Raw genomic sequence first — 24,218 nt, 5'->3', positions numbered from 1 at the left:
GGGAGAGTGAGAAGATCATAACGATGAAAACTTGAAAAATTTGAAGAGAGAAAAAAAGCGGCTGCGGCGCTAGTCTACTTTGGGTGATGCGTCGAAAGTGGTGGAAGAGTGGAAAGAGGCAGCGAGTCACGTGTAAGGAGACCAAGGGCGTTAAATTTTCGGTCGGAAAAACATTGGGCGATGCTGTCCTGGATAAAACCACCTGACCAGAGTTGAACAGGGGGCAAAACGTCTTGGCAAAAATTTGAGAAAAGCTTTTTTTGACACCGTTCAACTGCAACCTGTATCAACAAACAACAACAACAACAACAACAACATGCCCATGTTCATGCAGCACCATTAGACTAACAGAGGAGTAGATATTATTTTATTGATAGCCCGTCATCGGACAGGCATTCATTTGATCACCGGGGAAGGTTGGTTTGGTCATGGCGAGTCTTTGATCTTTACCTTACCAATGTACTACTTGCAAGGTTCCCTTCGAGTGGGTGGAGAAGACATAGGACTTGAGAATGTCTATCAAAGACACCTTTAGCAAGAAGATGGCTTTTTCAATGTCTCTTGGGCTGCTCAAGGCTATCAATAAGTATGAGAGGGTTACTGTACTGGAGAACGGTTTGCAGATTGCTGACGTTATAAAAGCTGCTGCACACCAGGTTCTCAAAAAGGTTCTCTGTGAAACTACTCCGTAGAGTAAGATGATATATTCTTTTATTTTGTTTTTTTAACTGGAAATTTTTATTTTCTTTTCTACTCCGTAGTCCACGCTTCGACGCGCTACTGCGTAAGTTTCGGCACTGTAACCGATTGCTGCACCTACAGCGGAATAAGTTTATAGAATATATAGAATATGTTAATATTTCATTTTGTTTCACACTTCAGAACCAGTTAAAGCAGTAAATGATTGATTCTCAAACTCAGTCTATGATTAAAAGCTCAATGTTTTTCAGTTTCTTTTAAAAGAGAGACTCTGATTTATCCACATAATAATACTGAAAATATATATGATTATATCTCGAGTGTTTAAACTCACGATCTTGTGTTACCTATTTTGAGTTAAGCCACACTACTTCAACTCTGAGCAGAATAGCAATAACTCGACTTGAGATTTCATCTTTGGAGTACTTGTCATCTATTTGTTGCTGACTTGAGACGATCATTTATCACCCTACATACGAATAGGCCTGATCGTCTTTGGTTTCAAATAATTATGACATTTATCAGGCAAGCATATGTTGTGTCGTTCTTAAATGTAACAATAATAACTGAGGAAAGAACCGGTTGTCTGAGCTTAAATTCGGGTTCTGCAATCAACGAACTTGCTGACTTTTAAGAACCATCAGCATGCTGACCTCAACTTGACATTGGAGAATTGTCAGCAAAATCAAAAAATCAATTATTACATCATAGTGGTCATTGATAGATTACTTTCAGATCGAATAGGTTTGTATAAAACTACTTAATAACACAGATATTCACCCTCTCAACATCTATTGAAAATCAATAAATATTTATAATTCATTAAGACAACGCCTTTTTTCAAAAAAAAATATTTTGAAATTAAAATCCAATCAAACTCAAAATGAAGACCTTCTACACCTTGGCTGCTCTCATCATGGCCTCTATGATCTCTGCTACCCCTGTTGCCGTACGTATATTAGTACTATCTGCTTGAATATTGATACTGTTGAACAATCAACTAATTATTATTACAGCAGCCGGTAGAAAATATCCCCGCCAAAGATGCTGTTGCTCCTGCTCGACACTGGTTCTACGCTGTTCCAGCAGCTGAAGATGAGGGGTCTGATTAAACGAATACTCCGGCATTTCCAATTGAAATACAACGGTAGACTAAAAGCGAGGAAATAGAGTATACTTTAGCTGGGTAGTTGGGGTGCGACGGTGGCTTGGCTGCGTGGATACGTATCTGTCATAGCTTCTATCCGCAGCTGTATTAGTTTAGTAACTATATGTCGGGAATGAATTGAAGAGAACTATTGAAGTATGCACTTTATTAAAATGGATTAATGATCATATAAATCATATGGAATATATATTTCTAGAGTTGTAGAGTAAGACGAATGAAAACATTCTATTCAAAACTACAGAGCTCAACTATTTCCACTAGTTCTATATCTTCGCTACCATTGCGTTATGCCTCCTCGGTACCACTATTTCTTTGACCACAAGTAGTGGAGGGGTTGTCAATACTTTATGACAGGGCACTGAATATATTTTATATATTCTTTTTACTTTTTTTTTTTCTATTTTTTCTATTTCTTTCTTTAGCCATTAGCTACTATTTTACTAATTTCCTATTACAAATGCTTGTACTGTACTTAACTATTCATATTAATATTTAATTCTTTCTTCTACTATTTATTCTTTATACTGTCTTCGCCTTCTCATAAGACAACTGCTCCAGCAGTATGATTCACTAAAAATCATATAACGAATATATTCGCGTATCCGTATTAAAGATCCTATACTATTTTGCTGTGAACTGGCCCGTCTACAATATCAGTGATATATATGCTGACCGGTTACTTTGATGCTGCAGGTAAACGAAAAAAACAATGCGGTATGGTTTCAAATCAACTAGATTCTAGCTATATTATCTTTCAACTGCGTTAGATTCAGTTCTAACCAATTCTAAACAGATTCTCAAAGTATTAACTAAATCCAACTCGAGTTATCAAATTCAAATATCTTTAGCGAGGTAAATACTGACCATACTATCAACGATATTATACCACGAAGAGGTGAATCTTTGCCAAAGGTAGACACAAAAAATTCTCACGAACATAGTCGCATCAGCAATCCTAATGGAAACCTCAAAAATAATCCTACAGGGTACATTTTGTGATGGTGCAGATGAGGTTTTCAAAGACGCATTGCAAGCAGGCTTTCACTTGAATTGAGGGTTTGATCACTCAATATCTCCCATAGATTCAATTCAGAGACTGCAATTGTCTACACATCTGATATAGCAAACTTTCCTCCCTAGTAACCACGCACTCAGGCTGAGGGTTAAGTTTGACAGGCATTCAAAATATTCAAAAAGCATTAAGAGACGTATCTGCTCTTCCAATGCTCATGGAGCTTGCTCCGACTGCTGTTGAGCCTGCTACGCGTCCTGTCGACGTCGTTTCCCATCCTTTAAAATCTGGGGCAAGCCTCTAAATCTAGTCATCGGCCATTACTTACATGGCAAGTAGAAATTTTCGCACAATAGGCAACAAAGTAGTGAAGATGTGAAGAAGATGCTGATGAGGTTTTTTAACGAAGAGGAACCTTCTAGCAGTCCGGAGGATGATGTCGTTTTTGTGAATCATGCATATATATATATATTGATCAATCTTGAGGAAATCACCTATTTGCCCCAGTAACTAGCCTTACCGTCTTATGTCAGAAGGCGTTGCCGCTTGGCTGAAGCGCGCAGCACAGCGGCAATGAAGACTGATGAGGGTAAGGTGAATGGCGAGTTGTGTACATGGATATATTACCTGGCATACGTTAAGCTGTAGCTAAGGCTAGTGATGTAATTGTGTACTGGTACGTTACTTAAATAACGTGACTCACCACTCAATGAACTCATCCACTCAATGAACTCCTATTTTTTCCATGAATCCCTGCAACTCTTCAACTTCAACCACTCACTATGCCATCCAATGAAGTGATTATAGAGCAAGTGATCGCTCAATTGAATCAACAATTGATTTTTAAATATGCTGAGGTTGCAAAAGAATTCAGAATCAATCATATTATCTTGATGTAGTGGTTCAAAGATCAACAGATCTTCAAAACAGAGGCAATATTAATTTATTATCAGAATTTCATAAATACTGAAGAACAACATCTTTTATTTCATATTAATCAGTTATCTGATTGTGACTTCTCTGTGACATTTCAAATACTGAAAATTTTATATTTGAGGTCATCAAAATGCAAGTAAAAATCAATTGAATTGTAAGCAGCGATGTGAAGATTAGCTGCTTATATCGCAAGAGGTTCTTAAGACTCTATAAAGATTAAGTTGTAGGAGATAATACGGTAATATATTAAAGGGGATTCGGGAATGTAGGGGTCAGATTAAAACAGAATGATCCGCTGACCTTTAGAAGATTGAGCCAGCTATTATTTATATATACAGTATTATAAGCAGATCGAACTTGCTATGATGTAGATAGTGTAGTATGATGCAAGTGGCAAGATAATACCTTGATTTCAAATCTGATATGACATTGACAGTGTTATATTTCAGCGGATGTCATATCTTTAGAGCTATCTCTAAATTCCCGGCCTAGCACTGGGCACCTTAAATGCCGGGTTTCTTACATGAATGTTTTGCTTTTATTTTTCTTCATTTTTTAAATCCAAAAAAAAAAAAAAAAAAAAAAAAAAAAAAAAAAAAAACAAACAGATAATAGTTATTATTTTAAACAATTCTTTATTTTTGTAATTGTAGTTTTTTTACTTCTTTTCATATATAATTTAATGACCTTTCTGCTGACTTTTATTGAATAATTATAGAAGAAGATCATGCAGTATAATATTCTCTTTTAAAACATTTACAATTTCAATGAAAAAAAACTTTCTTTTTCATCTCTTTTATACTCTCAAATGAATTGTTTCTATAGAAGCTTTCAAACAGAAATATACAAATAAAATAATGCAGAATGATAATAAAGAATTTATTTATTTATTTATTAATATTTACACAGATGAAACTACAATTTCATTTGTATTTATTTATTATGAAAAATTAAGAAATATGCAAAATACATGATTTGAAGATTTTGATTTTAAAAAGAATCAGATATATTTCACTGCTTCAGAAAATGAATAAAATAATTATGAATATGGATTAATCTGATTAAAATAGATGTTTAATTCTTATATAAAATAAAAAGCAAGAAATCATTAGCATCTGCTTATATTAGATGGCCATTTATCTCATATAAATATAACATTTATTGATTACATAAATCAAAATTGAATTTTACTCATTATTCTTCCTTTTCATTCTACACATCATTTACAATCATTAGATGTTTGCCCCAGTAGCTGAATGGGTAATGCGGTCACCAGGTAGCGCCTTGGCGTGGGGACTCAAAACGCGTGGATTCAAAACTCACAAGGAGATAACATTACATTTGAAGTCAACTTCTTAGCTTTTAAAATAAAGGGATGTGAATTTGTCAAGTAGATATCTTTAAGTGGATCTACTATCTGATTTAACTTATTGTTTCTGAGTTGAAAACTTGTATCATAAGTATCAAATTCTGTCTTTCATTAATGTTTCTATGTTTCTGTTATATTTTTGACATCATTCAACATTAAGCATTCCTTCTGTATAATCAACTCTTGCCTGTATTTAATATTACACAAGGACTCATCATAAGCACTGCTTGCATACGAGTATAACGGAAGAATAATAATAATAATAATAATCATTAAATGTTGAAATATTTGACTCATTTGTAAAAATATATTTAAATCAATTAAATTTCTATAAATGTTCTGATGATGACTTTATTCAGATTATAAAGCAAGATTTTTGATGACTATTTTATACTGTGTGAAAAATCTTTACAATTGTGGAAAATATTAAATCTGTTTTCATGATCTCTAACATACATTCTATAGATTCTGTTTGCATTTTTCAAAAAATTCAATCATGTTTATTTACACTTTTAAAACTGCTTCAGCAGCATATATCTACATTTATATAAGCTTTACAAAATTTGATAAAACAGACAAATCAATATAATTGCTGATTTTTAATTGATATTAAAAAAATTCTTCACATTGAGAAGAATATTACTCTGAATAAAGAAATTCTTTTAATAGAGAATAAGAATCTTCAAACTGCTTTAAATAATAAGAGAAAGTGATGCAAATAGAATAAGTATATGAAATTGCTTAATTCATCAAATCTCTCACTTGCTCAATTCTTTTCTCTCATTAAAATGCAGGTTGTGAGGGAGCAGGCAGATGCTAATGAAAATGCAAAAATCAATGATCAGATATACAAGAAGAATATGAAGCTTTAATAAATGATTTTTCATAAATAAAAACAGATAAAATTCATAGAATGAAAGAAACAATATAAGAAAAAATGTTTAAAAACTGCTCAATATTGTAAGAAGATCAAAGCTGCAGCTGTAGTTAAACATCTTATAGAGAAGCAACAGTGAGATGAATAGAAGCTTCAATTATAAAAAAAGAAGAAAAAATATGCTGCTAAATGTCATGAAACATAGTTGACAAAGCAGACACTCACAGAGACTTTAAAAAGATTTATAAGAAGATCAATAATGAGTTTAAAACATTATAGAAACTTTATACAACCTTCTAAAAGCAATAATAAATGCCACATACAGACCTTTTCAGTGGAATCAAATGATATTTCTTCTCTGATATCTTCTTCACTGCAATTCAATTTAACTGTTTCAAAATCACAAGTTTCACATTCTGAGTGGATTATTAGATCAAGCAATTGTTCTCTGAATTAATCATATATATTTATATAGTGTATTCTACATATAGTTTTAGTCTTTAATAAATAATATTAATATCTTATTGTGTTGTTGTGCTATGGTTGAAAATTAACAGCTTTATAGAGTGCTTTTTAAAGTTCATTAGGTGGATGAGTTCGTTGGGTGGTGAGTCACGTTAGCCTAGTAGCCACATGTACTTCCCGATACTAGCTGTGTGTGCTGGTACCTCCCCACCACGCCCCAACCTCTAGCTCTCCGCTCTGCCGTCATCGAGACAGGTAACAACCTCGTCCCACCCTTCAATGCGACTCCAGCATCACCACCTGTCGGACTCGGTCTTCAACTTAATGCTGTCGGTGCTTCATATGTTACTATAGGCTTTTTGATACAATGACCCTAACGGACTTGCTCTCCTGGCCACCATGACGCTCGACTCTGCACTTCTGTGAGTACTAGAAGTTGCTCGTCTGGAGCTTGAAATGGAAAAAGGCGTCAAGACTGACCTAACCGAACTTTCCACATAGCTACCGACCAACTGAATGTCTCGTCCTTCAAAACTACCGAAAATTCTTCCCTATCCGGATCCCTAATGCGTTCGTGATACCTAGCTTGCTTGTTATCATCTGGGCAGAATGAAGGCTAACTGCGCTTTACGTAGTCACCACCAACTTCGCCACTACATTAGCACGGCTGATCCAGATCGAATATATGTCGCGGTAGAGAGGCAGATATATGTCTTCCACATCCCTACGAGAAAGCGTGAGAAAATTGCGGTCGTGCCGTTCTCACCAAGATGCCTGACTGCTGGTCTGGGTTGGATTGGGATCGGGGGTTCAGAGCACGGGGATTGTGCTTTTATCAAGATTGGCGAAACGACTTCCGGGACTCCGCCTGGCATGCTTCCCCCACGTACAGACGTAGATAGTCCATTACCAGTTGACTTAGATCCTTCTCGGCCCCGATATCCACCATCAAGTGCTAGTGAGACTCTACCAACTCCTCAACTTTTGCAGAGGCCAAACGCTGAGAGGTTTCTAGATATAAAAATACATGAGTTTGGAGGGAGCATTGTCAATTCTGTGACGCTTCATCGCCTACCAGCTCTTAATAATAATTATGCGAATGAAGATGTCGCAGTTCTCAGGTACATTGCTAACAGCAAGTGTCTTTTCCGACTGCTTATCTCTTTGGCTAACAAGGGATGGATTTCTCTAGTAATAATGACACAACAGTGAGCATTTATTCCCTTACACGCTCGGAAATGATCCAAAGCATTCGCCATCCGATTTGCATGAATTATGCCATTATCTCGCCCGATTCGAACCTTCTCGCTGCCGTGGGTGACGCCAACCATATCTACTTCTACCGAATTGAGCAATCCCCCGAAAACAGAGTCCCTGTTCGGAATAGCGACAAAATGCTAATGGGTTGGAACTGGCCGTTGATCCGCTCCGTAGAACTGGACACAGATCCTGAGTATGATGACTGTTGTTGCTTCACAATTGCATTTTCTCCATCTAGCCATCTTTGTGCAGTTGGGTCACAAGCCGGAATCATCACAGTCTTCGACGTCAAGAGCATTTTGAACACGGATCCCGAAGACGTGGGTGGGCGAGAACATATTGTTTGTGTGTTCCAGTCATCTCGATCTTATTTTGAAGGTGGCGCAGTTCGGTCCATGTCGTTCTCTCCTAGACCTTGGGATCTCCTTGTTTGGGTGGAAGATTATGGGCGAGCTGGGGTAGCAGACATTCGCCAGGCATTTTCCCGGCGCCAGATTCTATCCCTTGATCTAGACGAACCAGGACTGCAAATCGTTCGAACTCACATAGGCAGAGATGATCAGGAGTCGTCATCGGACTCTGATGGTGCCGAACGCTTCCTTGAGCATGAGGGACTGAACCATCGAGCAAACGTCATTGAAGCTACCTCATTGCAGAGGGACCAACAGAGTGGTGATTCGGAAACAGAATTATCACGTGAAGAGTTGTTACGGGAAATGGGGTATAGAGAGAGACACATTATCGATTCCGTGAATGCCTCAGAATGGGACGATGGGATATTATCCTCGCGAATTCCGAGACGTTTAAGTCCTGAATCGCTCATGGAAGCTCGCACTGGCAACCGCTCTCCTCGCGCATCGTCTCCGGGGTTGGCTGATGCCGTTTTACGCGCTGAGTATGGTGGAGATCGCCAGTTGGAGCGGGTGCGAGCGACAGTTCAACCGCCGACGTCACGTCCTTCCATATCAATTGCGCAGCCGCAAGGCGAGCGGCTGTCATCTACGTTGCTACCTGCCCATGGAATCAATCCTTCATCTATCACATTAAGATGGACCCAGTCTCCAGCACGTTTACAGCCTTCGGACTACCCCTCAGATGCTGACGGTTCAAATGCCACGGGTCGAAGCGGCGCAGCGCAATCTACTAACAACGAACAGCCAAATGGCAATGGAAACGCGAATGGCTCTACAAGTAGCCGACAGCTACCACGATCCCGAGTTCTATTTAACCGTTCCCCTGAAAACCCAGCCTCACCGCTATCCACCCAAGCCCAACAAATCCGCCTGCACCGTACAAGATCCATTCCACGAAGAGCGGACCGCCTGGATCACGCCGTAGAACGGCAGGAGGGGCAAACAATAGGCTCGACCCCCGAGGAGCGAAGCCGGCTACGGCGGCAAGCGGTGATTGAGGAGAGTCGGCGGACAGGGGTGGGTGCGCCGTTCAGCCATTATCGCCGTCGCATCGAAGTTGGCCAGCTTCGAGCACCGCGTTGGGCTCGCATGGCGCTTGGTGATGATGGGAGATATGGGTCGACTAGTCGCGAGAGGGAACGGGGATTGGGAACTGCAGGTATTGGATGGGGTGCCGATGGGCGGACCTTGTTAGTTCCCCAAATATTGATTTAAAGGATTTATATATAACACGATATCAGCATACTTGAGAAGCTAATCCGAGTCCTTTATCATTTTACTAGGTTTATCGGAACTGTGGAAGGTATCTTCCAGCTCGAGCTCAACGTCCAAGATCGAAAAACATTTCCTGGTTTTTCATGCAGGTGAAGGTTTAAAATCAAGAAGCAAAACCAAAACAGCAATCGATCAGAAGGAACAAATAAGCTCCAATTTCGCCCATCCATGCAGGGACTGGGTCTTCTTTCCATCGATGTTCCTCCCAGGGCCTCTTCGTCCTTTCCAAATTTAACCTTATCCAAACGGAATTTTATGAACCCACCATCGAAGGAAAAGTCGAAATGTCAATCAATTACGCAAAACGACCCCGTCAATGACGCTGAAAAGCCAGCATGTTTGCTTGTCCATCATTGTTCCTTCCTTCTGTTACTATTACTATTTTGAGCTAATCTGCAATTTTTAATTTTATTTATTTTTAGTTTCACCATCTTGCTTTCTTCCCTCCTTGCTCCACTAGGTGTTTCCATTTCTTTGTTTTTCCCCCCTTTTCTTTCGCTTTTATTTTGTAATTGAAGCGAGCGGGCGCAATATGCTAGCGGGATGGGGATGGAATGTATCATTCGATCGAGGTAACTGAATTAAAGTAAAGGGATGGATTTGGAGCTGGGTGTTTTACCAGGCTTTCATGAATATATTTTGGATGTCTTTGCTATATGCTCCCTCCTTCTTCCATTGCTCCTTTATTCTTATTTTTCTATTCTATTTTGTCTCTTTTTCCCCCCCTTTTTTAGAGGGCAAAGCAGCTGGAGCAAAGCAAGTGACAACAGACTGACTTATCTCTGATTAACAGCGGATTTTATATATTTATGGACTTCGGATTCTAATTTTTCTTTCTTTCTTCTTTCTTTTTAATTTATTTTTCAAGTTTTGTCTTTTGATTTCCTCCTTTTCCTTTAATGTTTTATTTTTCTTCGCTTCTCTTGTAAATTGAGAGTTGATGGTACATATTTGAGCGCTCAGCCAACGAACTTGTGCCAAAAATGGCAGGTTGCAGTGCAATGCGAAGAACAAACATGTATTGTATTTGTTTTTGCCATTTTATATTCCTTAATTGTTTATTCCATCCCCATTACCTTGGTAATAATTGATGTTGGTATTTATCTTCAATTCTTTTCCTGTTACGTCACTTGATTATTTCTTGCATGGGGTGTTTTTCTACCTCCTTTTCTGCACGCCTGTTCTCGTAATTTTTGTTCTCATTTTTCAATCTACTGTTGTCCAACCCATCTGCCTTCAATTCATGACTGTTATTCGCCCTTATTCATATACTATCATCGTGACTGCGAACTCCCTGTGTACTGTAAAGACTGCCGTGAGAATGTTGGAAAGGGAAATTCGATGCACAACTTTCAGTGGTGGTTCACCACTTTGGGAACCAAAGCCTCTAAAACTCGCGGTCAAATTGTGTACACCAAAATATTCATCCATCGAACCCTCTCTCCAGGAAACATTTATACATCTGAAAGTCAATTGTTTATTTCATATGTTTGAACATTCAAACAGCATAATCAATCGAGAACCACGTCAATTTCTAGTAAGATTTGGGAGGGGAATATCAAGCACTCCTTGCTTCAGCAGCGATACACGGCGGACTGTGGTATCTATCTTCTTGTCAGATCGCATGGAGTTCTAGGCTTTGGAGGGTTTGACGCTCTTCCTCTCAGTCCGTTGCATATGCTTCTCTAGAGCTATCTGCCGGTATAGTTATATACTCGTATTCAGGCCCCGTCCACAATATTAAGAATAAACATCTATTGTCATTCTGCGCTTCCAACGACGGACAACCTGTTCCACATGCTCCGCAGGCGACAAAAAACGAGGTCTGCAACTCAACGACCACGGAAATGTCCTTGGCTGTTCATTTCTGACCTTGGAAAGTTATTATGAAGTTGCTTGGTTTGTCCGTCACCTGCTATACCGTTCTGTCAACAAAAAATATGGATTGTACCCTTACATGCAATGTTTTCTGGAGCTGTTGCAGCCTGCGGTGTGCCGGTGGCATAACCTCAGCCAGTTCTCCAGCTATGCCTTCCTTCGACGATGATGGGGGTTCCCCGGGTATTTTCTTATCGACTGGCACGTTCTTCTGCCGTGCTCCCATTGTCACGCTGCTTTGGTTACCCTTGAACTTTCTGCTCAACGGCCCTTTTCTTTCCAACAATCGAGCAGATTGCTGAGGCTCTTGGACCAGAGCAAGACCCGAGTTTACTCATCTCAGCGCTTGGAATAGGAGGTGGATTGGGGAAGGAACAGCCGATCATAACTACAGATGCTGGACTTTCCTAATACATCGATGATATGTTATTGTCTACAGCCGAAATGGCAGCTTCGACCCGAGGTGGCTGCGGGGGCCCTTACGGAATTTGACTCCAACACTTCATCACACTCCTCTTGTACGCCTCCTTGATGTCTGGTGTGGACGACATGACATTCTACCCCTCTCATTTTGTATCTCTGTGATATTTCTTACCTACCAGTCTGTTATACATGTTCTAAACAATGTCTCAGCCCTCAGCCCAAGAGGACAACACCAGTGCAAACAATCCTGATGAACAACCTCGTGATGCTGCTGTTGCAGGTGACGGCGCCGGCGAGGGCGCCGGTGGTGGTAAAAAGAAGAAAAACATAAATATCTCATGGCCCGCCTTAAAATTTTCCATGGGCAATCTTACGGTGACCTTCCAGGATATCAATTTGTCCCGACTCTTTCGACGGAAGAAGAAGGATAGTGATGGACCACCCGAAACGACCTTTAAAGAGGTTTTCAAGCTATACAAAAAAGAGTATTTTGACATATGGGCCAGCCTACTGGTGGGCTTTTTTTTAATTTGTCCCTTCCTTTCGCATCTATACCTTGGTCTGCGAGTTTCTACTAACGTTAAAAAATAACCTTTTTCTTCTCGTTAGTTTTTGTTGAATGTGTTAGCATTTGTTGCTCTCTCCTCCTTCGTGACTGACAGATACGCGAAAGGCGTGGACTTCGACGGACACATCGTCAATGACCCATCGAATAGTATCGCACTAGATTTGAATGTCGTCCTACTTTTGAGTGCTATGCTTCCTCTCGCCGTTTCCGCCTCGGTAGTATACTTTTTGATCTTCTTATTTTTTACAGATAAATTGGTTTGGGTCACTGGGTTATTGAATGTGAGTGCGAGTTTCGGCACTGGTGCTGTTTATCTGTATAGGCGCCAATGGGCTATCGGGGGTGTATTTACTGGGCTTGGACTCTTCGCGGTTATATACTTCGTGAACTGGATACCACGAATCCCATTCACTACAGTCTTGCTTCGATCGTCGGCCGCTGTGATAAGACGCCATGGATCGGTGAATATGATCTGCATTATGGGAAGTATGCTCACAGTCGGATTCGCTGCGTTGCTTTTCGTGACGCTCGTCACGACTTATATTGCATTCGACCCAGACGAAACGAAAGCAAACCCTCTTTGTTATAACTACAGATGCAAATCCATTGCGACGAAGACACTGATGACATTTTCTGTCCTTTCCGCCTATTGGATCACTGAGTGGATCAAGAATACCATGCATGCTACTGTCGCTGGAGCGTATGGCTCATGGTATTTCTATGGCGGTAACTCAAAGGAGATGCCAACGAGACCATTGAGAAGTGCTTCCAGACGCGCGATCACTTATTCCTTTGGTAGCATATGCCTTGGAAGCCTGGTCGTCGGTGTGGTTGACATTCTGCGCCAGCTGTGCAGCATCTCCGGACAGGAAGCGGCTGCTGATCAAACTATCCTCGGGAGGGCCACAACACATGTTGTGAGAGGAATAATGAGCTCGCTTCGACGGGTGACCAGCGTTTTCAATCGATATGCATTTTCCCATGTGGTACTGTACGGGAAACCCTATGGGTTAGCTGCTAAATATACGTGGCAAATGATGGAACACCACGGTATCGATGCGCTCGTTAACGATAGTATTGCTGCAACTACTATAACCCTGGGATCTCTGTTTGTTGCGTACCTTTGTGCATTTGTAGCATATGTCGAGTTGGGATACACGACACCGGATTTCAACAGAACTGGGAGATTCACACCCGCCATCATGGCATACGCGTTCCTCTGCGGGTTTCAGATTTGCAAAGTGTATATGACACCAGTAGTCAGTGGGGTGGACACAACGTTTATGGCGATGGGGTTGGATCCAGAAGTTCTTGTGACCCAGCACCCAGATCTGTGGGAGGCCCTGTTACGTGTTTACCCTCGGATACAGGATAGGATTAATCCCTGATTGTCATGTTTCAACTTCTTCTCGCCTCAGGAGCAAGCTACAAGATAGCCGTTGATCCTCAATATTTGGGGTTCAGTACTGTCCCTCTTGTGTTGCGAAAATCGCTTTGCGGTGGCTTGTTTTCCTTGGTCCCCTTTTCGCTCTCTTTTGTATATTGTTATCTCTAGACATTCCTTGTTGTGCCTTGTCGTATAGTCACTCTTTCAATACGATACGTTTCCCTCTCTCCACTCGGGGAATATGTACTTTCGTTAGAGCGTTCTGAATGACTAGCTTATTCACTCAGTTGATATCGCCATGAAGTATAAGGACTTACCTTAGTTCAGACACGATGCAGCTTTTCAAGTTGCTGTCCTCCAAAAAAATAGCGATCTTCAGTATACTGGATAGGAGTTTATTTAGACGACAACTTCTTCGGCTTACGCCTTTATTGATATTCTTAAAATAATAGCTACCGCTCTTTTCTTTTTAACTTGTATTTATATCACAAGATCGGGAAACCATGAGGTGGATGTTCAAAATGATATTAAGGTTTTAGGGCTGCGCCAAGCGCGCTTGTTTTTTAATTAAACGCCAGACAGTTTAGCGTCTCGCTTCACTCCTAAGGACAGGCCAGTCACTGTTACACGGGAAACAATGTGGGTTTACAGTAAATCTTGAAGACTTGACTGCGGCAATAATTTAGCATCTCCGTTGTCCGTAATCTTGCCCAGGTAATGCCCGCTTTCCGAAAGCGGCAGGGAAAAGGTTGGAATGTCACTCTTTTGAGCCCCGCGTCACAGACATGTTAAGTTGAGAAGCAGAGAGCAGTTTGCCATAGGCTGGCTTGCCATGATACTGGGAGCTGATTACGGTTTCCTTTAATATCATCTGATGAGTCATTCGCCATTAACAAAAATGGCGGAAGACCGAGATTTACTCGATGCTGTCCAGCGGCTTTACGCCGCAGCGGATAATTTGTCCAACGATGATGACACTCTAGACGCCTGGATAGCGAGAGAAGAAGAAGAAAATGAAGATCTAGCAAATGTGGAGAAGGAAATCGAGGCAGGCTTCCGATCGCGGCGTCGAAGGCGCGAAGTCCAATCTGATGAGGAGCTGAAAGCTGAGCTCGAGCGAGATTTTTTGAACCCTTCTCCTCGGTTTAGTATCCCATGGTTGAATAAGTTGCAACAGTATGTGCCCTTCTCGCAAAGGTTTTTTTTTTTTTTTTTTTTTTTTTTTTTCCCTTTACGCGCAAATTTTGATGAGTTTAATCTAGGCGATGGGAAGTTCCTCTGGATTACACGAACCTCATGGACCTGGCACCACCACAAACCCGTACAATCATCCGGTTTACCCGGGAAGGACTGGAAGGCAAGGTTACTGGCTATCACGAGGTAACTCTTCCTGCAAGCAGCGCTACTGCGAAAAATTCTACGTCGCTGCTAAGGCGACCAGCGGGGCGTGCTGATTTCGTCCGCGGTGCTGCCGGATTCTTTCCGTTTGCACCTGGCGGACTGGAGGGCGTGGAAGCCATTGCTGAACTTGAGTCTGAGGCTCAAAATGATGTGCATCAGAATTATGCTGGAGGAAATGCATCGGGACTAGACAGAATCATTAATTTTGGCGTGGAGGGTGGCCTGTTGGAAGTTCCTCCGGGGTTTTCCAGGGGGTCAAAATTCGAGAAAACCAAACGCAAGGATGATGAAGGCGATGCTCGAGATGTTGAAAATACATTACAGCGGGAGGGGGAAGGTGTCGACGAACCGACGGAGGAGAGGCTTTCCCTTGGTGTAGAAAGAAACATCCGGACCGATGAACAACTCCAAGAGGGCATATCCAGTGACGAAGAGGAGCAAGATATTGATTCTCTATTACCAGTTGAATACCCAGCTTTGGAACCAAGGAATCAGCTCCTCACGTCCACTTCAAAGAAAGGGAGTAAAGAGTGGGCTCATGTGGTGGACATCAACAAGGAGATTACGAATTTTTACGACTTGGTACCGGATATGGCGAGGGAATGGCCCTTCGAACTGGATACTTTCCAAAAGGAGGCAGTCTACCACCTGGAAAACGGAGATTCTGTTTTCGTTGCCGCTCATACATCTGCTGGAAAAACAGTTGTGGCAGAGTATGCGATCGCACTCGCAGCCAAGCACATGACAAAAGCCATTTACACATCACCGATTAAAGCCTTGAGTAATCAGAAGTTTCGCGACTTCAGAAATACATTTGAGGATGTGGGAATTCTGACTGGAGACGTCCAGATTAACCCCGAGGCGAGCTGCTTGATCATGACGACGGAAATTCTGAGGAGCATGCTTTACCGCGGCGCTGATCTTATTCGCGATGTAGAGTTTGTCATTTTCGACGAGGTGCACTACGTAAATGACCTGGAAAGAGGCGTGGTTTGGGAAGAAGTCATTATCATGCTACCAGAACACGTTACTCTAATTCTTCTGTCCGCTACGGTACCAAACACATACGAATTTGCCTCCTGGGTAGGCAGGACTAAGAAGAAGGACATCTATGTTATTTCAACCCCCAAACGCCCTGTCCCATTGGAGCATTACCTCTGGGCGGATAAGAGCATGCACAAAATTGTTGACTCAAACAAAAACTTTATCGAGAAAGGATGGAAGAAGGTAGATGACATTCTATCCGGGCGGGACAAACTTCGCACTCAGAAAGCGACGGACGCCCAGTCCAATAATAGCAGAGGTGGTCATGGAGATAGAGGTCGTGGTGGGCAGGCCCAACGTGGTAACCAACGAGGTGGGCCCCAGCGTGGTGGCACTCAACGTGGAGGCGTCCAACAACAACGAGGCTGTACACAGCAGCGGGGCAGAGGCCAACCTGCACCTCATAGAACCGGCAATATCGCCAGAACAGGCCGAGGCGGTGGGCGAACGACCGTTGCACAAGACAGAAATGTCTGGGTCCATCTGGTGCAACATTTGCGAAAAGAAAACTTGTTACCCGCGTGTGTTTTTGTATTTTCCAAGAAGAGATGCGAGGAAAATGCGGATTCCTTGTCTAACCAAGATTTTTGCACGGCAGCAGAAAAGAGTTCTATCCATATGATTATTGAAAAGTCGCTGGCAAGGCTGAAGGCAGAAGATAGAGTCCTTCCACAAATTCGTCGGGTTAGGGAGCTGCTGAGTAGGGGTATCGGGGTTCACCATGGTGGTCTCTTACCTATCATTAAGGAAATCGTTGAGATATTGTTCGCAAAGACTTTGGTGAAAGTGCTGTTTGCGACGGAAACTTTTGCGATGGGTCTGAATCTGCCAACCAGGACTGTTGTATTTTCTGGCTTCCGAAAACATGACGGAAGGTCCTTTAGGGACCTTCTCCCTGGTGAATATACTCAAATGGCAGGGAGAGCAGGTCGCCGTGGTCTTGACACAGTGGGATCAGTGATCATTGTTACATCTGGTAGGGATGAAGCGCCACCCGCTGGCACTCTGCGACGTATGATTCTAGGCGATCCGACTAAGCTTCGATCTCAATTCCGACTTACATATAATATGATATTGAACCTCCTGCGAGTAGAAGCCTTGAAGATTGAAGAAATGATCAAGCGAAGCTTCAGTGAAAACGCAACGCAAGCTCTCCTGCCGGAGCACCAGAAACAAGTGCAACTATCTGAGGCCAGTTTAGAGAAAATAAAACGGGAGCCATGCGCCATATGTGATGTCGACATGGAAGCTTGCCACAACGCTGCCGTGGAGTATTCGTGTCTCACTGCCAAACTTCATATTAAGCTCCTTGCATCACCTGTGGGACGACGATTATTTTTAGCCAAGACAGTGGTCGTCTTTAAAAAGGTGACGAATTACGCATTTGGATTCTAATTAATGAGATTTGCTAATATTGGTTACTTTCCTACAGAACGGCGTCAGGACAGTTGGTATGCTTGCTCGCGAAGGCATGGCTCCTGGGCCGAACCTTAACCTAGAGGTGTTCGAATTTGGCCCGATCAATGGTAGCCGGCATCCAAGTGATATCCTTCCATATTTGCCAGCGTTTCGGCATTTATTTTCGCCACTGTCGACGGAACCCAACGAGATGGTGCTGAAGACATACAAGATCCCGCTTGAAGACCTTGAATGCGTAACTTCGACTGTTTTAAAAATAGGTGGTCCAACATGGTATTTGAATATTAAGAAAGGTAAACGTGAACCCACCTTTTTAATAGCTACATTAATTGGTCTGATTCATTTGTTTTTTCTTTTTCTTTTGGCCTGTTACTAACCTGTTGTAGAATCATTGAGGGTTGCACAGAAAGACCTCGCCCCGTTATGTACCTCGTGGAAAAGCAGGTCGTGGGACGAATTGGCGTGGGACCGAGTCAAAGATCTTCAAGTAGTCGAGATCTTAAATCAGCGACAGGCACAAGTTGTCATCATCGAATCCAGCAATTGTTTGCGATGCCCACAATTTCTGAAACATGTAGGTTTAAAAAAGCGCTGTTTTCCTTGACTAACATTAATTTTATTGGGCAATGCTGATGCTTGGGCAGTTTGAGATGCAACATGACGAATGGCAGGTTAAAGAAAACATCTCACAGTTAAAGCAATTAATGTCGGATCAAAACTTGCAACTGTTACCCGACTACGAGCAGCGTATTTTGGTCTTGAAGGATCTTGGCTTCGTTGATGAGGCTTGTCGAGTCCAATTGAAGGGGAAAGTTGCCTGTGAGGTAGGTTATTATGCCATCCACGTAAAATCATTTTCAATCTCAAAAAATTGACATCATCTATATCTAGATTCATTCAGCCGACGAGCTCGTCCTGACAGAATTAATTCTGGAAAATGTGTTTGCAGAATACGAGCCAGAAGAGATCGTTGCTCTGCTGTCAGCTTTCGTCTTCCAAGAAAAGACGGAAAGCGTACCGACACTCACGCCGCGACTTGAAAAAGGCAAAGAGGCCATAATCAAGATATCGGAAAGGGTAAATGACTTCCAAATCCAGCACCAGGTCATCCTATCGAGTGATGACTCCAATGACTTCGTGAGCAAGCCCCGATTCAGCCTTGTCGAGGTGGTGTACGAATGGGCGCGGGGAATGTCATTCAACCGAATCACAGATTTGACAGATGTGATGGAAGGGACGATTGTACGTGTTATCACACGGTTAGATGAAACCTGTCGGGAGGTAAAGAGTGCTGCTAAGCTGGTCGGCGATCCAACGCTCTATAACAAGACGCAACAGGCACAAGAGCTGATCAAGCGCGACGTAATATTCGCCGCGTCCCTTTACATGTAAAAGAATGGCCAACTGATGCATTGTCAAAGTTTATCCTTGAACAGTTGGTGTTGCTGTGAATCGTGCTGTGTGCGGGAATGTGTTTGCCGATAGGATTCACACTAACAATTGATGTGTGACGCCGGAAGAAGCCAGCTATCGATATTTTTATACTGGAGTCTGCCGGGGTCTCTAGGATATAAAGTAGATAATCAAATGAGATGGTTATATCCTCGCCTTTTTCGATCCATAGCTTTCACTGTATTTGGACGAATTATCATTTTCTTTTATTATTGTTTTTACGAATTAGCGCCAGATAAAAAAAAGTAAACAAATAAGAGGTGGTTGTCCATGCTAACCTCAATTTTAAAACTGTAAACCCCACCGACCGATCGGTGCTTTCTCATCTTTTCTGCCCAACTTCCCTCTCCACAGAACACTACCATCACCATATCCTCCTACACGCCCCAATCACCCACGCTACGTCGCGCAGCTTGGACCGAGGCAACAACCTGCCTTGTTTTAACTTGGAATTCTAGATCTGCCCCTCCTCTGGCCTGGTGCTGGGGGGTTGTTATAAGCACGAGATGGATGTCGCAGGCCTCCGAGACCGTATCCAAGCGACCCTCAACACCAATGCGGATACTCGACAACAGGCAGAGGCGGACCTGAAATTCGTATGTTATTCAATTAGAATTTCTGAATATGTATGTCGGTAATTCCGCTAACTCTTTTTTGCCATTATATTAGGCTGAGGAGCAGCCTGGATTCGTCAATGCGCTGTTGGATATTTTACAGGCGGAGCAGGACAATGGAGTTCGACTATCGAGTAAGAAAACAACCTCGCCGTGTTTATATTTATTTGCCTCGAAAACACATAAACGCCTTCTCGTCCGCTTGGTTAGCCATAGTTATAGGTTATTGTGTCTCGTGTATTGCTGACTCAAATCTCCTGTTTTCCCACCTTTAGCGGTGGTATATCTGAAAAATCGGGTTACTCGAGGATGGGCTCCTGCCGAAGAACAATCCATTCACAAAGCCATTCCAGATGAAGACCGAGCTCCATTCCGAGCTCGTATTATCCCTTTACTCGCCTCCTCCCCGCCCGCCGTTCGATCTCAGTTGGCCCCTATCCTATCCAAGGTCCTCCAATACGATTTCCCTTCAAGATGGCCTGACTATATGGACGTGACTGTCCAGCTACTCAATACCAACGACGCAAACTCAGTCTTCGCGGGTTTGCAGTGTCTGCTGGCAATATGTCGTGTTTACAGATTCAAGGCGAGCGACAAGAGGGGGGATTTTGAGAAAGTGGTGGAAGTCTCGTTTCCGCGATTACTGGATATTGGGTCTCGGCTCATCAATGAGGAAAGCATCGAAGCGGGGGAGATGCTGCGGACAGTTGTCAAGGCGTATAAGAACGCCACCTATGTGGGTGATAAAAACTTTCATTTCCAAGGGCGCTATGGGCCTCGGGATCCTAGATGGTTTTTAACTGACGCGAAAATTTTTCGGTTCACTACAGTTTGAAATGCCAAACTTCCTGATGACCCATCAAGCAACGGTCGATTGGTGCACTTTGTTCTTGAGAGTCATTGGAAAAATCCCTCCCGCAAGTTCCCTGCTAGAAGATGTAGATGAGCGGGAACTTAACCATTGGTGGAAAGCCAAAAAATGCTCTTATGCCAATTTGAACCGTCTATTCGTTCGGTACGTTCATGGGTCAATTTATATTTTGAAAGGAAAGACGATCTAACCAGCTGCGATATACTCATAGTTACGGCAACCCTAATCTTATCGGCAAATCCAGCTCGAACAGATACACCCAGTATGCCAAGATTTTCATCTCGACCTTTGCCCCCGAGATTCTGAAGGGTTACCTGGGGGAAATCGATAAATGGGTCAACGGACAATGGCTAAGCAAGCCTGCACTTTCTTATACTTTGGTCTTTCTGCAAGACTGTGTCAAGCCAAAAATTACATGGGACCATCTGAAACCTCATATGGATAATCTCATTCAACACCTGATTTTCCCAGTACTCTGCCAGTCTGATGAAGATATTGAGCTTTTTGAGACAGACCCTTCAGAGTATTTGCACCGGAAGTTGAATATATATGAAGAGGTTTCTGCACCAGATGTCGCAGCTACAAACTTCCTCGTAGCGCTGACACAAAGCCGGAAGAAGCAGACATTTTCTATCTTGAGTTTCATAAACGGGATTGTGAGCAAGTACGAATCGTCTCCAGATGACCAAAAACTTCCTCGCGAAAAGGAGGGCGCCCTTCGCATGATTGGCACATTGGCTTCCGTAATTTTGGGCAAGAAGAGCCCTATTGCTGACCAAGTCGAGTACTTTTTCGTCCGCCACGTTTTCCCAGAATTTAAAAGCCCCCACGGCTATCTCCGCGCACGGGCTTGCGACACTTTGGAAAAGTTCAATGAACTAGACTTCAATGACACCAACAACCTCATGGGAGTTTATAGAAATATTTTGGATGCATTGGCCGACCCTGAACTTCCCGTGAGAGTGGAAGCTGCCCTTGCCCTCCAGCCGCTTATTCGCCATGATGTTATTCGGACCTCGATGCAAACTAGTATCCCACAAATCATGCAACAGCTCCTCAAGCTCTCTAATGAAGTGGACTTGGATCCGCTTGCAAGCGTCATGGAAGACTTCGTTGAAGCCTTCTCGGCAGAACTCACTCCTTTTGCTGTGGCTCTGTGCGAGCAACTGAGAGATACCTACTTGCGTATTATCGGAGATATGCTTGATGATCGAAAAAATACCTCGAAAGGTGATGAAGACATTTACGGCGATTTCCTAGATGACAAGAGCATCACTGCCTTGGGAGTACTCCAAACCATAGGAACTCTCATTTTAACTCTGGAAAGCACACCAGATGTTCTTCTGCACCTCGAAACCATTTTAATGCCTGTCATCACAATTACCCTTGACAATAAACTCTATGGTAGGATTGCTTGTATCCCTATCATTGACCCAACGCTAACTGCAAACCGTACAGATTTGTATACCGAAGTCTTTGAGATCATCGATTCTTGCACTTTCGCCGCCAAGTCTATCTCTCCAACGATGTGGCAAGCATTTGTCCTCATGCACAAGACTTTCAAATCCGGAGCGGAGTTGTACCTTGAAGGCTAGTTAATGGTTTCCATACACTAAATGACTTGCGAAGCTAATGTTGCTATTTATAGATATGTTGCCAGCTTTAGACAATTTTGTAACCTTTGGCTCCTTTACTTTGACGCAAAACCCCGCTTACCTTCAAGCTCTCGTTGGTATGGTGGAAGACATTTTCCATGACGAGAAAGTTGGAGGCGTTGATAGAATCTGTGGGTGCAAACTTTCAGAAGCTCTCATGCTTAACCTTCGAGGCCAAGTCGATCAATATATCCCAACATTCATCTCATTAGCGATGGCGGTATTGAATTCGAATGAAACGCATGCCAAGTCTTACCGGATTCACCTCATGGAGATGGTAATCAATGCCATTTACTATAACCCCTTGCTATCGCTCCAATTCCTGGAGTCCAAAGAATGGACCAACAAATTCTTCAGTACTTGGTTTTCGAATATGGACATTTTTACCAGGGTCCATGACAAGAAGCTTTGCATCGTTGCCATCAGCGCACTATTGACCTTGCGAGGAAATGATGTGCCAGCAAGCGTACAACCAGGCTGGCCCCGCCTCCTACAGGGGATTAGCAAGCTTTTCCAGACCCTTCCAGCGGCCTTGAAGCGTATGTTCACCATGAAACCTCTTTTTGGTTAAACGTAGCTCAATGCTGACCAAATTCCAGACCGCGAAGAAGCTACTTCTAATGTCGATTTAAGTTATTATGAAAGGGACGATGATGACGACTCGAATAACGATTGGAGTGGCGAAGTGGAGTGGACAGCACAAGATGAAGATGAGGGTCCTGATGGAGACCTTGACGACGAGAGTCAATCTTATGTTGAGTTCTTAAACCAAGAAGTAAGATTTTAACATTTTATGGGTTAAAGATACTTATTTCAGCGGCTGCTAAGATTCACTTCACAGGCTATGAAATACTCAGCGATGCCCGGCAATGAGGACGATGACCTTGACGAAAAGAGTTTGCTTGAGAGTCCATTGGATAAAATTGAGCCATATAGCTTATTCAAGAACGTTTTGATGAGTGAGTCCACTTCAGCTTTTTTTTTTTTCGCTTTTCCTCGTTGACTCAGTGAATACTGACATGTTGCCCTTCAGATCTACAACAAGAGCAACCGGCCCTTTACGAAAACCTGACCAAAATCCTTAATTCCGAAGAGCAACAAATTATCCAGACCGTTGTCAACGAAGCCGATGCGCAGGCATTAGCTTTTGAGAATGCAACTGCTGCCGCCGCAGCAGCAGCAGCGGCACAGGCAAATGGTGGTTCATAATCTTTCTAGCCAGCAATACAGAGACGAAAAGACAAAAAAGGCAATAAAATGAGAATGACATAAAAGACGACAAAAGCTTTTAATTTTTATTCATATCAATCCCCCCTACTTTATTAGCGTCATCTATCTACATACCACACATATCCTCCACTCCCCTAGGCACCGACATGAGTTTTTCAAAGTGGGTAGATATACCCCCTTTGTTTTACGAACACTCCCTTAGTTTTCTTCCTTCTATCTCAATTCAAATGTCACTGATTCTAGTTTGTGGGTCTACTCTCCGATTCCAGAAAGACAGCTTTTCTGTTCTCACGATTTGTTTGTTTTTTTTTTCTTTTTTTCTTTTTTTTTCTTTTTTTTTTTTTTCACTCCATCCCTCGTCCTTCAAGCGCTTAGTCCTTCATCCTCTTCGCCCCATCGTTCTTTTTAGTCCCTCTTACCCTGTCGTATTCTATTCTACACTGATTTTCATTAGATAGTTTTCATTCCCACGTCTACCCAGGAAACCCCAGCGATACAACTCCATTGGCCTTGCGTCAACCCACCAGCCTCTCCACTCACGGGACCGGTTAAGTATCACTGGGATTATTCTCTTTGTATTATGAAAGCCATCTTCCACACTGGAAACTATAAGTTGCTGCCTAGCCTATCATCATCTCACTCCTCCAAACTCTGATATCATCGCGCCCCTTGACCTAGACTCCTATTACTATATATACCGACCTCGGGAGGCGGTAATGCATTAGTTAAGCACATTTCTCATTCCCACCCAATTTCAACTTGCTTTTTTAAATCATTCTCTGGAAATCTCTGGCGCAATGCA

General features: G+C 42.5%; 5 protein-coding genes across 5 annotated transcripts; all 5 read left to right on the top strand.

Annotated features, from left to right (window-relative positions):
* Positions 1–1,582: 1,582 nt before the first annotated feature.
* On the top strand, positions 1,583–1,811 carry HCAG_08175 (predicted protein; the record flags this gene model as incomplete). Its single annotated transcript, XM_001537016.1, has 2 exons — positions 1,583–1,648; positions 1,716–1,811. The coding sequence occupies 2 exons, from the start codon at positions 1,583–1,585 to the stop codon at positions 1,809–1,811; spliced, it is 162 nt and encodes a 53-aa protein (XP_001537066.1).
* Positions 1,812–6,925: 5,114 nt separating this feature from the next.
* On the top strand, positions 6,926–9,567 carry HCAG_08174 (predicted protein; the record flags this gene model as incomplete). Its single annotated transcript, XM_001537015.1, has 6 exons — positions 6,926–6,948; positions 7,028–7,096; positions 7,162–7,484; positions 7,736–7,979; positions 8,025–9,389; positions 9,483–9,567. The coding sequence occupies 6 exons, from the start codon at positions 6,926–6,928 to the stop codon at positions 9,565–9,567; spliced, it is 2,109 nt and encodes a 702-aa protein (XP_001537065.1).
* A 2,409-nt stretch (positions 9,568–11,976) lies between these two features.
* On the top strand, positions 11,977–13,731 carry HCAG_08173 (predicted protein; the record flags this gene model as incomplete). The annotated part of the gene is made up of 2 exons (XM_001537014.1): positions 11,977–12,288; positions 12,385–13,731. The coding sequence occupies 2 exons, from the start codon at positions 11,977–11,979 to the stop codon at positions 13,729–13,731; spliced, it is 1,659 nt and encodes a 552-aa protein (XP_001537064.1).
* Positions 13,732–14,628: 897 nt separating this feature from the next.
* On the top strand, positions 14,629–18,986 carry HCAG_08172 (antiviral helicase SKI2; the record flags this gene model as incomplete). Its single annotated transcript, XM_001537013.1, has 7 exons — positions 14,629–14,906; positions 14,993–17,187; positions 17,269–17,543; positions 17,608–17,887; positions 17,981–18,168; positions 18,239–18,418; positions 18,486–18,986. 7 exons carry the CDS (start codon positions 14,629–14,631, stop codon positions 18,984–18,986), a joined length of 3,897 nt encoding a protein of 1,298 aa, XP_001537063.1.
* A 566-nt stretch (positions 18,987–19,552) lies between these two features.
* HCAG_08171 (conserved hypothetical protein) lies at positions 19,553–23,395 on the top strand (the record flags this gene model as incomplete). The annotated part of the gene is made up of 9 exons (XM_001537012.1): positions 19,553–19,642; positions 19,716–19,794; positions 19,936–20,396; positions 20,491–20,675; positions 20,743–21,935; positions 22,180–22,725; positions 22,786–22,961; positions 23,028–23,145; positions 23,220–23,395. 9 exons carry the CDS (start codon positions 19,553–19,555, stop codon positions 23,393–23,395), a joined length of 3,024 nt encoding a protein of 1,007 aa, XP_001537062.1.
* Between the last annotated feature and the right edge of the window lie 823 nt (positions 23,396–24,218).

The sequence above is a fragment of the Histoplasma capsulatum genome, genomic scaffold (assembly GCF_000149585.1).
Source record: "Histoplasma capsulatum NAm1 scaffold_10 genomic scaffold, whole genome shotgun sequence".
In the NCBI taxonomy this organism is placed as follows: Eukaryota; Fungi; Ascomycota; class Eurotiomycetes; order Onygenales; family Ajellomycetaceae; genus Histoplasma; species Histoplasma mississippiense.
This window is presented reverse-complemented; position numbering and strand designations above follow the sequence as displayed.